The sequence below is a fragment of the Durio zibethinus genome, chromosome 7, assembly GCF_047325235.1.
Source record: "Durio zibethinus cultivar Kanyao isolate XHJ-2024 chromosome 7, ASM4732523v1, whole genome shotgun sequence".
NCBI lineage: Eukaryota > Viridiplantae > Streptophyta > Magnoliopsida > Malvales > Malvaceae > Durio > Durio zibethinus.
The window spans coordinates 25,764,391-25,778,683 of NC_143168.1; the positions used below are offsets into that span (position 1 = coordinate 25,764,391).

At 31.0% G+C, this 14,293-nt stretch overlaps 1 protein-coding gene and 1 pseudogene across 1 annotated transcript; both read left to right on the top strand.

The window, feature by feature from the left end:
- Positions 1–1,920: 1,920 nt before the first annotated feature.
- LOC111277578 (uncharacterized) lies at positions 1,921–3,684 on the top strand. Its single transcript, XM_022863996.2, has one exon. The coding sequence runs from the start codon at positions 2,004–2,006 to the stop codon at positions 3,447–3,449; it is 1,446 nt and encodes a 481-aa protein (XP_022719731.2). The 5' UTR covers positions 1,921–2,003; the 3' UTR covers positions 3,450–3,684.
- A 6,256-nt stretch (positions 3,685–9,940) lies between these two features.
- On the top strand, positions 9,941–13,321 carry LOC149518246 (uncharacterized; annotated as a pseudogene).
- Positions 13,322–14,293: the final 972 nt, after the last annotated feature.

A 14,293-nucleotide genomic window follows, 5' to 3' on the forward strand; every position in this document is an offset into this window, starting at 1 on the left:
TGAAGCTATTAAATAATACTGTCAAACAGCTGTAAAATTTATTTGTTTGATTGTGACGATTCATTGAAATTATTATTCTGACAATAAATACTGTCAAACAGTTGTAAAATTTATTTTTTTATTGTCATGATTCATCGAAATTATTGTTCCGATACTGTTAAACAGTACAGTACTATGAAACAACTGTAAAATTTATTTATTTGATTATCACGATTCATTAAAATTATTATCCATGACAATAAATACTGTTAAATAATTATAAAATTTATTTATTTGATTGACTTGATTCATTGAAATTATTGTCCTGATGCTATTAAAGTCAAACAGGTGTAAAATTTATTTATTTGATTGCCATGATTAGTTGAAATTATTATCCTTACCATAAATACTGTCAAACAGCTGTAAATTTTATTTATTTGGTAGACACAATTCATTGAAATTATTATCCTGGTGCTGTCAACAGCTTGTAATATTTATATATATTTGATTGATACGATTCATTCAAGTTATTGTCCTTCAAGACAAGTGCTGTAAACAATATTTATATACTTAGATTCAATAAATCTGATTTCATATAATAATTTAAAGCAAATTTGGCAGGTTTTGGAAAGGCAAAATTATTAATCTGCATTTGGCAGTGTTTGGTGAAAGATAATGTTTTTAATTAAAAACACAGAAAAAAAAAAAAAAGTATTCATACCAGCAAAATTTTGTCTAACAAAAAGTAAGCGAACTTTTTGTTTATATGCGGCCTTGTTCCTCATCTTTGTATTAACTCTTTTCCTCTTTGAGAAAACTTTCTATTAACTCTTAAATCAATGCGGATGGATATCCATTATCAATGAAACTTAAGCGATTATACTTAATTTTAAAGTGATTAATTAGTAATGTATGTAAAAATTAATTGAAATGTTAATAAATTTAGATTAAAAAATATAATAATTGAAAATTAATTAATTTCAGTACCCTCCTTTCAATCAGGCACCCATGATACCTTTATCTTGGAAACATAATGGAGCCTATTATGAAAATCAAAGAATATAGCTATTTTATTAAGAGAGCGTTTTATTTATAATTTTTATTATAATTTTATAATTACTTAATTATCATAAAAATTATATAAAAATTTATTGTTTATAAATATAAATTTTATGTAAAATTTTTATAAATTTTACACAACTTTAAATTATGTTTACTTTATTATATCATAATTATTATAAGTAATATATTCTCTCTACTAAACTTTGGACCAACTCCAATATTTTTTCTTAATTAGCTTTTCTTTTTTAATTTCATATTATCATAAAAATAAAACATTAACTTAATTTACATCAGTTGTTAGTATATTTATTATTTTTATGCTGTGTTAATAATTTTTTATTTTTAAATATTATTTATGTTGTTTTTTTTTTTCTTAATCTTTTGGATTTTTTACAACTTATATATTTTCATGAAATTTGAAGTTAAATACATTGATAATATATTATATATTTAAATTTATATATAATATATTATCAATGTATAATATTTTACAGGTTGATAAATGACATAATAAAATGTTATTAAAAATTAATTTTAAATATGCAGTTAAGGATAAAGCATATTTGTTTTTTATTTTAAAATTAAATTTTTATAAAATATTATTATATGTTAATTGACAATGATAATACAAGAAATATAAATTCTATATATATCTTATCTTTCACTATGTTTATAACAATTACATCCTATAAATACATTAATTTCTTAAAATGACAACGGGTTAAATGCAGAGCAAAGGAATAAATAAAATAAAATAAAATAAAAAGAAAATGAAGTGTTATTGGTCAGATGATACACATGTCTCACATAATCACATGCAGTCTCCATCATCCTACTCCTAAGGACAAAGAAATTTTGGATATAAATAGGTAACGTAGGTGGTTGTGGTAAGTAGGTGGATGTTGTAAGCAAGCACAAGAGTGACAAACACCAAGAGAGCAAATTCAAAGATTTAGCGAAACATGGCTTTGGCCTTAACATTGGCATTGCCAAGGTATATCGTCCTCAAATCCAATGACAAGAGCGATTACTTGGGCTACATCCGTGATGATGGGGAGTCTAATGGGTATATCCGCTTCATGGAAACTGAGGCTGTGAGTCCATATGCAAGATTTGAAGTGGAGACTGCTAGCACTAATGGCTTGGTGCACATAAGGAGCTGTCAAAACAATAAATATTGGGTACGAACCAAAAATCTTTCCATCACTGGAAAACCAGCGGAGCAATACTGGATTACTGCAACCGCCGTCAAGCCGGAGGAAGACCAATCCAAGGAGTCGTGCACATTGTTCAAGACTATCTCTGTAGACCCTGCAACAAATACGGTTCGAATTATGCACGTCCAATCAGGATGCTATTTATGCTTATGGGCGTTAAACAATAAAAAATTTGATCGCTGCGTGTTGGCAAATTACAAAGTTTATGATCATAACAGCCTTGATATCTTCACAATTATTGATTGGCAGTCGCTGGTGATTCTCCCTAGATACGTGGCATTCAAAGGAAATAATGGTGAGTATCTGTGTCTTCGTCAGATTCAGGGTTACCCATATTTGCAGTTTTCAACTAATGATATTGGTGATTCAACCGTGCCATGCGAGGTTTTCAACACTAATGATGGAAATGTCCGCATCAAGACCATTTCTTCCGATAAATTTTGGAGGCGCAGCCCAAATTGGATTTGGGCGGACTCTAATGACATCAGTAGCAACAACAAGGACACCGTGTTTCGCCCCGTAATAGTTAACAATACGACAATTGGTCTTCTTAATTTGGGCAACAATAACTTCTGCAAGCGCCTCACAACCGAGGGAAAGACTAACTGCCTTAATGCAGCAGTCCCCAGTGTTACCAAAGAGGCCCTGCTAACGGTGGAGGAGCCTGTCTTGACAAGGGACATTTATAATGTCAAATATGGTTTTGATAATTCTAGGGTCTACGACGAAAGAGTCCTCCTTGTTGCCAAGAATACTGCAGATAACCATACCCAGCAATCTAGCACTTTAGACGTCAAGCTTTCCTACACAGATACCAAGACTAGTTCGTGGAAGACTACGTTTTCGCTAAAGTTAGGTATGAAAACCACCATCGTCATGGGCGTTCCACTCATTTTTGAGGGAAAAGTTGAATTATCCGGTGAAGTTCAATCAGCTACCGAGTGGGGAGAGACCACGACATCAACCGCTATTGTGGAAGTTGTACACAAAGTTACTGTGCCTCCAATGACTAAGGTGACGGTATATCTAATTGCAACAAATGGTACGTGTGATGTTCCCTTCACATTCATGCAAAGAGACACTCTTTATAATGGAGCCACTGTTACGACTGAAGTGCAAGGCGGCACCTTTACTGGTTCTAATTACTACAACTTCCACTTTGAAACCAAAGAAGAGAAGATCACGAACTGAGAAAATACTCAAAACTCCTCTTGGGCACAATTTGGGAATTACAAGGATTGTACGTGCTACGTCTGTGTGTGTGTGTGTGCTGTATCCACTAAATAAAATTGTGTTTCCTTGGTGGAAGCAATGCTTTTTATCTTATTATTAAACTACAATAAACATGTAAGCTGCATGCATAGCCCTGTGGCATATCATGTACTTTAATTTGAGAAAAAATAAATCTACGTGTGGTGTTATTTTATGTGATTTGGATATTATTTTGTGTTTGTCTTTTATGGTAAAGAAATAGATTAAAATTGTAAATTTAGCACATTAATATGAAATAGGTTTTAATTTGATAAAGAAGATGAAGTAAAATAATTTACAAAATCCATTACAAGTGAATAATTAAGAATTAAAATTGATATTGTTGTCCTTGAGGCTCAAACAAAATTAATTTGTATTTCCGTATTATCATGTAAAAACTTGCTATGAGTTTGGTTGAGAATATGTTACCGCTGTGGTTTTTCCCTTTAAGTTACATTTTTTTTAGAGCATTGAAAATTATTATAGAAACTATTTTATGTATATTTCCCTTATTATTTGAATTCTAAATTTTATTTTGTAACTGTTTTATTGATTCAAATTCTTCTAGACCTATGCCTATTTTTTTTAATCAAATCATATATAATATTATATTACAGCATATTCACATGCATGGTAAAGTTTGCTTGCATGTAATCTTATGTAGACAATTTATAGTATTGACACATAAATATATAATCAACTTTCACTTTAAATTATTTTTTAGTGTATAAATTAAGTTAAGAATTATAAAAAAGACTTTCTTTAATAAGTTAAATAAGATCATAAGTCAATAATAACATATAATACTTATAATTATTTTTTATTTGCATTACAATACTAATTTTTTAATGTTTTCATATGTCCTACGATATATAAAAAATAATCAAAACTAAAATAGATGAAATTAATATTTCTTATATAGATGGTGAATTTAAACTTTTGTTTGGGGTTAGGTTGACATTATGTAAATAAGATAATAATATATGACAAAATACTCATTAACCAAGTAATTAATTTTTAATTTAAATATTGATAACTTTAAAAACAAATTAAATTATTGATGTTTTTTACCATAAATATGCAAAAAGAAATAATTAAAACAAAAATATTTTCCCTAAATTTAAAATCACATATATCTCTTCTATTTTTTAAAATTTTTAAATGCTTTATTATTTTTTAAATTCAAAAAACACATATCACTTTAAGTCTATTAATAATTAATAATTTGTTCTACATCATTTTTCTCCGTATTCAATTTTCCTTTAAGATTTATATTGTTTTCGTAATTTTATTGTTTATTTTATTTAGATGGTTTCTTCTTCTAACATTATTTTTATTCAATTTTTTTTGTTTGTCATACATTTCTTGATTTATTTTTTTAATATTTTGATTAAAATCATAATTTAAAAAAAATATGTCGATACTTCTTTTATTATTTAATTGATCATTCAATATTTATGTTCTCCTAAAAAACTAATATTATATTTATATTCAATTTTTTTTTTACTTTTTGATCCATATCTAATATCTCTTATTTTTCACATTTATTTTCAACATTTTGATCAAGATAATAATAGTAAAATTTAATTTTCTTATGACATGTTAATTGAATATAGATTTATATTTTATATTTTTCATAAAATTTTAAACTTAGATATAATTGTAAGAAAAATATAAATTTTTCAGTGTAAACTCATATTTAAATAAACAAAATAATCCATGTATTGCATGGGTTACAAACTAGTAGTGTTATTATTGCACTTGTTGAAAAATTGGTGATAAATTTAGTTTATCATCTTAAATAGAGTTAAAATTTTAGCTCTCATCTCAAAATACAAAGATAGGCCTATAACTTAAATTTACATTAATTAGACCCGATAATTTTAAATTAGATATAATGATTTAATACGGAAAAAAAAAAAAAGAAAACGGTAGGGTTAAAATTAACAAAAACTTATATATAGATTTGATAAAAGCTAAAAAAATAAATTTTTTATATCTGATGTGTCAAAACAAATCGTAACTCAATAATTTTTATATTTATACAAATCAAACATAATTATATGTATATACAATTTAGTAGGACGAATAGTAATTACAAAAAATATGCAGTCATATGTAACTTAAAACATAATCCTTAAGAAAAACTGATTAATTAAATCTACTTGCTTCACAAAGTCAATCGACATTCCAATTTGGTTCACAAAATCTACTTTCAAGTTCAAATTCTTTAATGCACCCAATTAAGATATATCATGAAATTTATTTTATACGAAGCAAATATACTCCGTATTATTGATACTTTGTTTTTGCTATTTGTCTTTTGTTTTTAATTATTTTTTGTTTTCTCACAATAATTTATTCAGAAAAAAAAAATAAAAAATGAATAGCAAAAGTATCAATTGATCGAAGTCTTAATTAGTTATAAAAACATATAGTAGTATATATAGTACTTGATCATTACTTGTTGATTTTTTGCATGAAGTATATATTATCAATTTGAATCTATTTAAAATAAGTCATTTCTCTTTCAAAGCGTTATGATTGGTAAGAGCTACAGTAACAACCGAAAGGTGCTTCTTGAGAAGAAATGTCTATAGCTTAGACCATAGCTAGACTAGGCAATCATGCCAACAAGCGATAAATCCTAGTAAATTGCAATAAATCTATGTCAAGAATGTTTAGACCAACAAATTTTCCTGTAAATAGGAGATAACAAATTAATGCATGTTGTATGAAAATGTGAAATTGTTTGCTATATGCAAATTATTTTTTATGTATTGTTTTTCCTTTCAAAATTTTCAGCAAAGATTCAGAAGATTCTTTCCAGAGGGAGTAGATATGCATCGTATGTGAGTTTACACGAGAAAGCATGCATTCTATGTCAGCAACAAACAAGCCATGACATTCTTCACAATAATAGATGTGGTTTTCTGAAAATCTTTCTTCCTCGCAAATATCGTAATAATATTCTACTGATACATCCTCAACAAATGAATCCTTAATAATAAGTGGCTGAATGTGATGTTCTGCACATTCAGACGAAACCTTATGTCAGCCTCTGTGCAGAAATAGAAGGGCTCGGTACAAATTTCGAGACATCTAAACATGAAAAGCCTGTATAGATCAATTTGAATTATATACATCAAACCGAATTTGGCAACTGTCCCAAAATATAAAAATGAATTATGTGAGCATTCGAAAGTTATGTTTTAGAGGCTGACTCAAAGTATTAAGGCATGTAGGATGGAGATGTAAATGACAGTCGAAACAACTATAGCTGATGCCAACGAATTCGAAAGTGCAGGCATGGCAGATTTTGGTAGAGTGTCGACCAAATGAAGCGGGTGTGGTCATGCATCTTTTTTGGAAATCGAAGACAAGATTCATGTAAAGCATAAATGTCATCGCATTCTAGGATAACAATAAGCCAGCCAGACCAAAGATTGTTAGTTAGCAATAACTGCAGTCCACCTTCCTTGCATTGTCAAGTATCAGCATGTGCTCATGACTGAAATGGGATAGCATTTTTTTTTTTTTTCTCCACCTTGTCTTTTAGCCTTGGGCTTTGATTTCTAGGCGTACTGACCAATCTTGCACATTTCACATCGAGCTTGAACTAACACTCGAAGCAGATGTAAACGAAACCATCCGAAATGTCCCCCAAATTCATCGCATATAAAGCGCTTTGATTTGTTTAAAGGAGATTCAGTAGAAGGTTTAGAGGATCGGTGCTGGGGAAGAAGAGGATGAAACACCTCAGGGACAAATACAATTCAGTGCATGTTTTGTTTAGGTAATGTCCACTTTCTTTACAGATATAGGCTGGACTACAAATTTCCATCTTGGAAGCCTGGAAGCCAGGATTTTGATCATCTTCCTCAAGTACCTCATGAAAATTCAACGGGACTATGGTTGAAATGTTGAATTTGCATCTGAAATTAACACACACACACACACACACACACACGCAAAAAGAAAGAAAAAAGGAGACAGTTATTCTGTTTTGAGTTTCTATGTTTAGAAAAGAATAATAGTTTTTGTACCCAAGCATTCAACCTAAAATCAATTGAGAGGCCTACTTGATTTAAGGCAAGTGGACTGTCTCTTTAAAACAATCTAATTATTGTTGGAATTGCTCTATGCAACATAGCTTGTAAAGCCATTTTTGTACATTACAGTAGTATCATCAAATTGCCTCAAGAGTTGGGCGAAAATTATACCGTTGTCTGTGATGCTGCACCGTAAGTTGTCGATTGTTGTAAATACTAGTATCAATTTTTTCACAAACCTCAAATGAAAATTCTGGATTGCCCCGCCCTGATTCATCTTGTTCCATTACTTTCTCCACCGAAACTTCGCCATCCACCTTGTGGGAGGTCGCCGCATGGTCAAATTTCGTTTTTATACGTTATTTCTTCATGTTTTTATCCTTAACCCATAAATCTTCTTTACTTAACTCAAAATAAAAGGATATTATGCGTTTAACATCTCTTGAACTCTCATCCTCTAAAAAACTAATTAATTAGCATTTATGCTATCTAAACTAATTCTTAGTTAACCTAAACTAATCATCATATTAATAATATATATGTATAGGATACTGCCTACATTAATCTTCCGCATGTGGTCTCTAGCTTAGGTTACTGGTTTAAAATTCATCTTGCTTATCGAGAAGCCCCTTTTAATAGACATATATAACCATTACCTGAGTGTTGTACACAAGCGTAACAGCTCCATGGTTGGCACGGAAGCTTATGTCGCTGAACAATATGAAAATAAAAAATAATAGAGGGAAATTTTCTGCTTAATCTTTATAGCTTTTAATGAATTAAAATTGGAATGACGTACAAATAGGTGGTGGTTTTTTTTTTTTAAATAAATGTTGATTTTATTTACCAAGAAGTAGGGAAAATAAAATTTGCTGTCAAAAATTGTACATTCACCAATTATAAATCAGGACGAATGGATAACAACTATATTATATGTCTAACAAAACTAAATTTGTATTCGAATGTAGTATTCAATTGAGTCAAAATTATATAATCCGAATCAACAGATTTAACAATACAATAAAACACGTTTTTAATAGTTAATGTTTTCTACTTATATCTTTTAGTGTTACGTTCAATTCATATGAAATAAATGTGTACGTGTCACGGATCGAGACTTAAATTTCGAACCTGCATGATTTTAGGATTCGGACATTCATCCTTTTGGTGTCTTGAATTAGCCTACCTGTCAATGTACCTCACAAAAAAAAGGTAGTATGAACCATTTTAGACCCCAGTGACCTTCTTATTATATTTGATATATGATTTAAAACTCTTCCTTAAGTCCGTGATATACGCACTAAACAATTATTTTCAAGTTAAATGGAGACGTGGGTTTCTAGAATTTAAACCTCCTTTAATGGCTTTCAAGTAAAAAAAATTATTTTATTGGAAAATTAGAGAAAGGATGTTCACGCAAACAAGGCAACTTAAAACTGAGTGAGTAAAAGATTAAGTGTGATCTGATTTTGGATCTAAACTAAGACTGATCAGAGCTACGTTAGTAGGACATTATCTCTTTGTCGTTACAATAAATAGTAAATTTTAAAAAAATTATATTAAATTTAAAAATCAATAATCAAGAGAGATTATTAAAAATGAGATCCAAATTTAAATTTTACAAAAAAAAATTGAAATTTTATCAATACAATGAGTCAAATTAAGAACATATTATCATTGTGGGCCACTTCCATTTTTTAAGTACAAAAAAAATTATTTAAAAATAAAAAATTATATTTATTAAAATTTGAATTTAAAAATAATATTTAAAAAAAATAATTATATTAATCAGCTTAAGTAAATTTCAAATTTCATTCTACCCATCTAAAACAACTCTCCCAAACTTTATTATTCCCAAAGGAAATAACTGATCTTCATGCAGGTATCACCCGAAAACTCTTCCCATGCTTTGTCTCCAAAATACAACCTGACGAAATGCCGACACGTGCGTACGCTACAAAATAAGGGCAAATGCATACTCTTAAGGAAAATATGTTATACGCTTTTTTTTAATTCTTTAAAAATACTTAGTGTTTTTTAATTTAAAAAAGTATATTTATTCTTAAATTTTCAAAATATCATTTTATTTTACAAAAAATATTGTTTTGAGATCTTAATTTACATGTAATTTATATTTGATATACTATTAATGTATCAATACTATACATTATAATAGAATCACACAATGATACCTTATAAAAAATTAATTAGAAATGTATTTTAAAATTAAATTTATTTGCTTTTTAAAAATTTAAATTTTCAAAATTAATTTTAATTAAATATCATTATATTTATATGATTCATTAACTATTATAAATTTTACTGTGCATCGAATATAATGTATCAAATATAATGTTACAAATAAGTGTATATAGTACTTCCTACTCTAAAATCTCTATCCTGAAGGTGTGTAGAAATTTCATACGCACGTTTCAAATGCACGCTCCATCATCCAATTCCAAAGGAGCAAGAAATTTTGGATATAAATAGCTAGCCTATGAGGTTGTGGTAAGCAATCACAAGAGTGAAACAAAGCAAGAGAGCAAACTAATAGTTACTTGGTAGAGATCATCAATTCAAATTCAAATTAAAGAAAGAGAGCTACCGAAAATGAACTTGATATTGCCAAGATTTATCGTCCTCAAATCCAATGACAAGAACGATTATCTGGGCTACATCCATGAAGATGGGGAGTCTGATGGGTATCTCAGCTTCAAGGAAACTCAAGCTGTGAGTCCCATACGCAAAATTTGAAGTGGAGATTGTTGGCAAAGATGGCTTGGTGCACATAAGCAGATGTCAGAACAACAAATACTGGGTACGAACCAAAAATCTTTCCATCAGAGGAAATCCATTGGAGCAGTACTTCTGGATTACTGCAACCGCCAACAAGGAGGAGGAAGACCAATCCGACGAGTCATGCACATTGTTCAAGTTTATCTGTGTAGACCCCGTAAAAACTACGGTTCGAATCAAGCATGTCCAATCAGGATGCTATTTATGCTTATGGCAGATTAGTAATCCAGCATTTCCTCGCTGCGTGATGGCCAACTACACATTATGTGATAGTAATAGTTGTGATATCTTCACAATCATTGATTGGGAGCCTTTGTTGATTCTGCCTAGGTACGTGGCATTCAAAGGACATAATGATAGTTATTTATGTCTTCGTCAGATCGAGGGTCACCCATATACGCAGTTTGCAACTGATGATATTGGTGATTCAACTGTGGCATGTGAGATTTTCGTTACTGACGACAGAAACGTCCGCATCAATCCTACTTCTTCCAATAAATTTTGGAGGGCAACCCGACTTGGATTTGGTCGGATTCCGATGACACTAGCAGCAACACCAAGGACACCTTGTTTCGCCCCGTCAAAGTTGACAATAAAACAATAGGTCTTCTCAACTTGGGCAATTATAATTTCTGCAACCGCCTCACACTCGAATGAAAGACGAACTGCCTAAATGCAGCCGTCCCTTCTGTTACTAAAGAGGCCCAGCTAACAGTGGAAGAGCCTGTCTTGACGAGGAACATTTATAATGTCAAATATGATCTCGATAATTCCAGGATCTACGATGAAACAGATCTTCCTGTGGCCAAGAATTACAGTAACTATACCCAGGAATCCACCACTTTAGACGTGAAGCTTTCCTATACAGATACCAGGACTAGTACTTGGAAGACTATGTTTTCACTAAAGTTAGGCGTGACATCCACCTTCGACGTTGGCCTTCCACTCATTTTTGAGGGAAATATTGAATTATCTGGTGAAATTCAATCAGGTGTCGAGTGGGGAGAGACCAAGACGTCAACCACTGTTTTGGAAGTTGTACACAAAGTTGTTGTGCCTCCAATGACTAAGGTGACGGTACATCTTATTGCAACAAATGTTAAGTGTGATGTTCCCTTCACATACATGCAAAGGGACACTCTTTATAACGGGACTACTGTCACAAATGAGTTGCCAGGTGGCACTTACACTGGTTCTAATTACTACAATATCGACTTTCAAACCAAAGAAGAGAAGATCCCAAATTTAAGAATAAATAAATACATCTGTGGTATGATTTTATATGATTTAGAGATTGCCTTGTATTTGGCTTATGGTAAAAAAAAAAGATTAAAATTGTAAATTTAGCAAATTAAATATGAAATAGATTAAAATCTAGTAAAGAAACGAAGTAAAATAATTTGTGCTTAGGTTCGTGGCATTCAAAGGAAATAATGATAACTATCTGTGTCTTCGTCAGATCGAGGATCACCCATATTTGCAGTTTGCAACTGATGATATTGGCGATTCAACTGTGGCATGCGAGATTTTCGTTGTTGACGACGGAAATGTCCGCATCAAGTCCATTTCTTCCAATAAATTTTGGAAGCGCAACCCGAATTGGATTTGGGCCGAGTCTGATGACACGAGCAGCAACAACAAGGATAACTCGCTTCGCCCCGTCAAAGTTGACAATAAGACAATAGGTCTTCTCAACTTGGGCAACAAAAATTTCTGCAAACCCTCACACTCGAAGGAAAGACGAACTGCCTTAATGCAACCGTCTCCAATATTACTGAACAGGCCCAGCTAACGGTGGAAGAGTCTGTCTTGACGAGGAAAATTTATAATGTCAAATATGATCTTGATAATTTCTACCAAAGTATCCTCTCCGTGGCCAAGAATTCTGCTAGTAACTATACCCAGAAATCCACCACTTAAGACGTGAAGCTTTCGCATACAGATACCACATTTAGAACTTGGAGGAATAGGTTTTCACTAAAGTTAGGTATGAAAACCACCTTGGACGTTGGAATTCCACTCATTTCGAATGGAGAGAGAGAATTATCAAACAGGTGTGGAGTGGGGAGAGACCAAGAGCTCGACAACTGTTCTGGAAGTTATACACAAAGTTGTTGTGCCTCCAATGACTAAGGTGACAGTGGATGTAATTCCAACAAATGGTAAGTGTGATGTTCCCTTCACATACACACAAAGGGACACTCTTTATAACGGAACTACTGTCACAACTGAAGTGCAAGGTGACACTTACACTGGTTCTTTATAACTACAACATCCACTTTCAAACCAGATCAGAGAGTATCACGAATTGAGAAAACACTCAAAACTCAACTGGTGCAAAAGCAAGGAATTACAAGGATTGTGTGCATCCACTAAATAAAATAATGTTTCCTTCATGGAAGCAATGTCCGTTTTCTTGTTATTAATCTATAATCAATATGTATACTGCATGCATAGCCCTGTGGCATTTCATGTCCTTTAATTTGAGAACAAATAAATTCCTGTTTGATGTAAATTTATGTATTTGGAGATCATCTTGTATTTGTCTCTGTGGTAAAGAATGAAAGAATTGATTAAAACAAAAAGAGATTAAAATTTGAAGATTTAGCACATTAAATATAAAATAGATTAAAATGTGGTAAAGAAAATGAAGTAAAAAAATTTAGAAAATCCATTAGAAGTGAAATTGTTATTAACAATTATTGTACTCGAGGCTCAAACAAAATTAATTGGTATTATCTTGTCAAAACATGCTGTGAGTTTGGTTGAGAACATGCTCGCATGCAGACGATGAATCCTTTTCTTGGAAGCCATTGTCGAATCGGTGGTTGTGGTAAAGAAGATGCTGACTTGTTTGGAGTTAGCCAACCATTGAAAGGAGGCCGAATAGATTGTTGGATTGGGCCAACCATCGAAAAATAAACCGACCCACTAGCTTTAATAAATTTGCCATTGAAGACAACATTGGAGGCAACCTACAATTCAACAGTTTTGGGTAAAAAAAAATCAATTTCATTAAATTTCATTAAATTTAGGACAAGGATTTTCATTAATCATGATCTTATCCCAAATTTTAAGAAAAAATAATATCAAAGCATGAGTAAAATAATCATGCACCAAAATACTGAATCAAATGCTAAAATGTTTTTAATTTTTTTTTTTTAATCACAAGCTTACATGATAGAAAATAATCTTATTTGGTTCTTTCACCCAACCATCTGACCTTAAAGCTCATTGCAAGCAAACTTAAGCCTCCATTTTCTATCTTATATGGGGTTTTCATTTTCTCTATCCCTTCAATAGGAAAGCAAATTATCACAACAATGATTGAAGTAGAATAGATCTGAGTAATAAATTTCATGTTAGATCAGACAACCATTATTATCAATATTTTTTTTATTTATATTCATTTCACTTGCCTGAACAAAAGGAATCTTTGAAAAATGGAAAGGACAAAACCAAATTTCTCAAATCCCCAGTTTCATGTTGGGGGAGATCTTAAAGAAAGAGGCTTTTCCATCCTCCATTTCAGTTAATTAAAGCCAATAATTTCAAAGATATTTAGTTAGTTAACCATTTTTTTTCAATTAAGAAGCCTGCCTAAGAATAAATTTATATATGCTTTGTCTTGAGCTGCTTCAAAGTCATTAGAAACCAAAATGCCAGTCAAATTTGGTTATAGAACATGGTTCATTCACCTTATTGCAAAGACATTTCCCACACCTCCATGTTTTGACTATCAATAGGAATGCTTTTTTTATGTTCCATTTTCTTTTTGGTTTAATGTCACTGAATTCCATACTAAATATAATGACATTATTTTATATCTATGTACATAATTTTTTCTTGTACAAAAAAAAAGTGTGGAGAAGCTATCTCACTTCAAGATCAAAATATATCATAGACTTAAATTCAACAATGAATTACATTAAATTT

Bases quoted from the DNA above. Each gene is read 5' to 3' on its own strand.
- LOC111277578 (XM_022863996.2), top strand. From the start codon at position 2,004: ATGGCTTTGGCCTTAACATTGGCATTGCCAAGGTATATCGTCCTCAAA.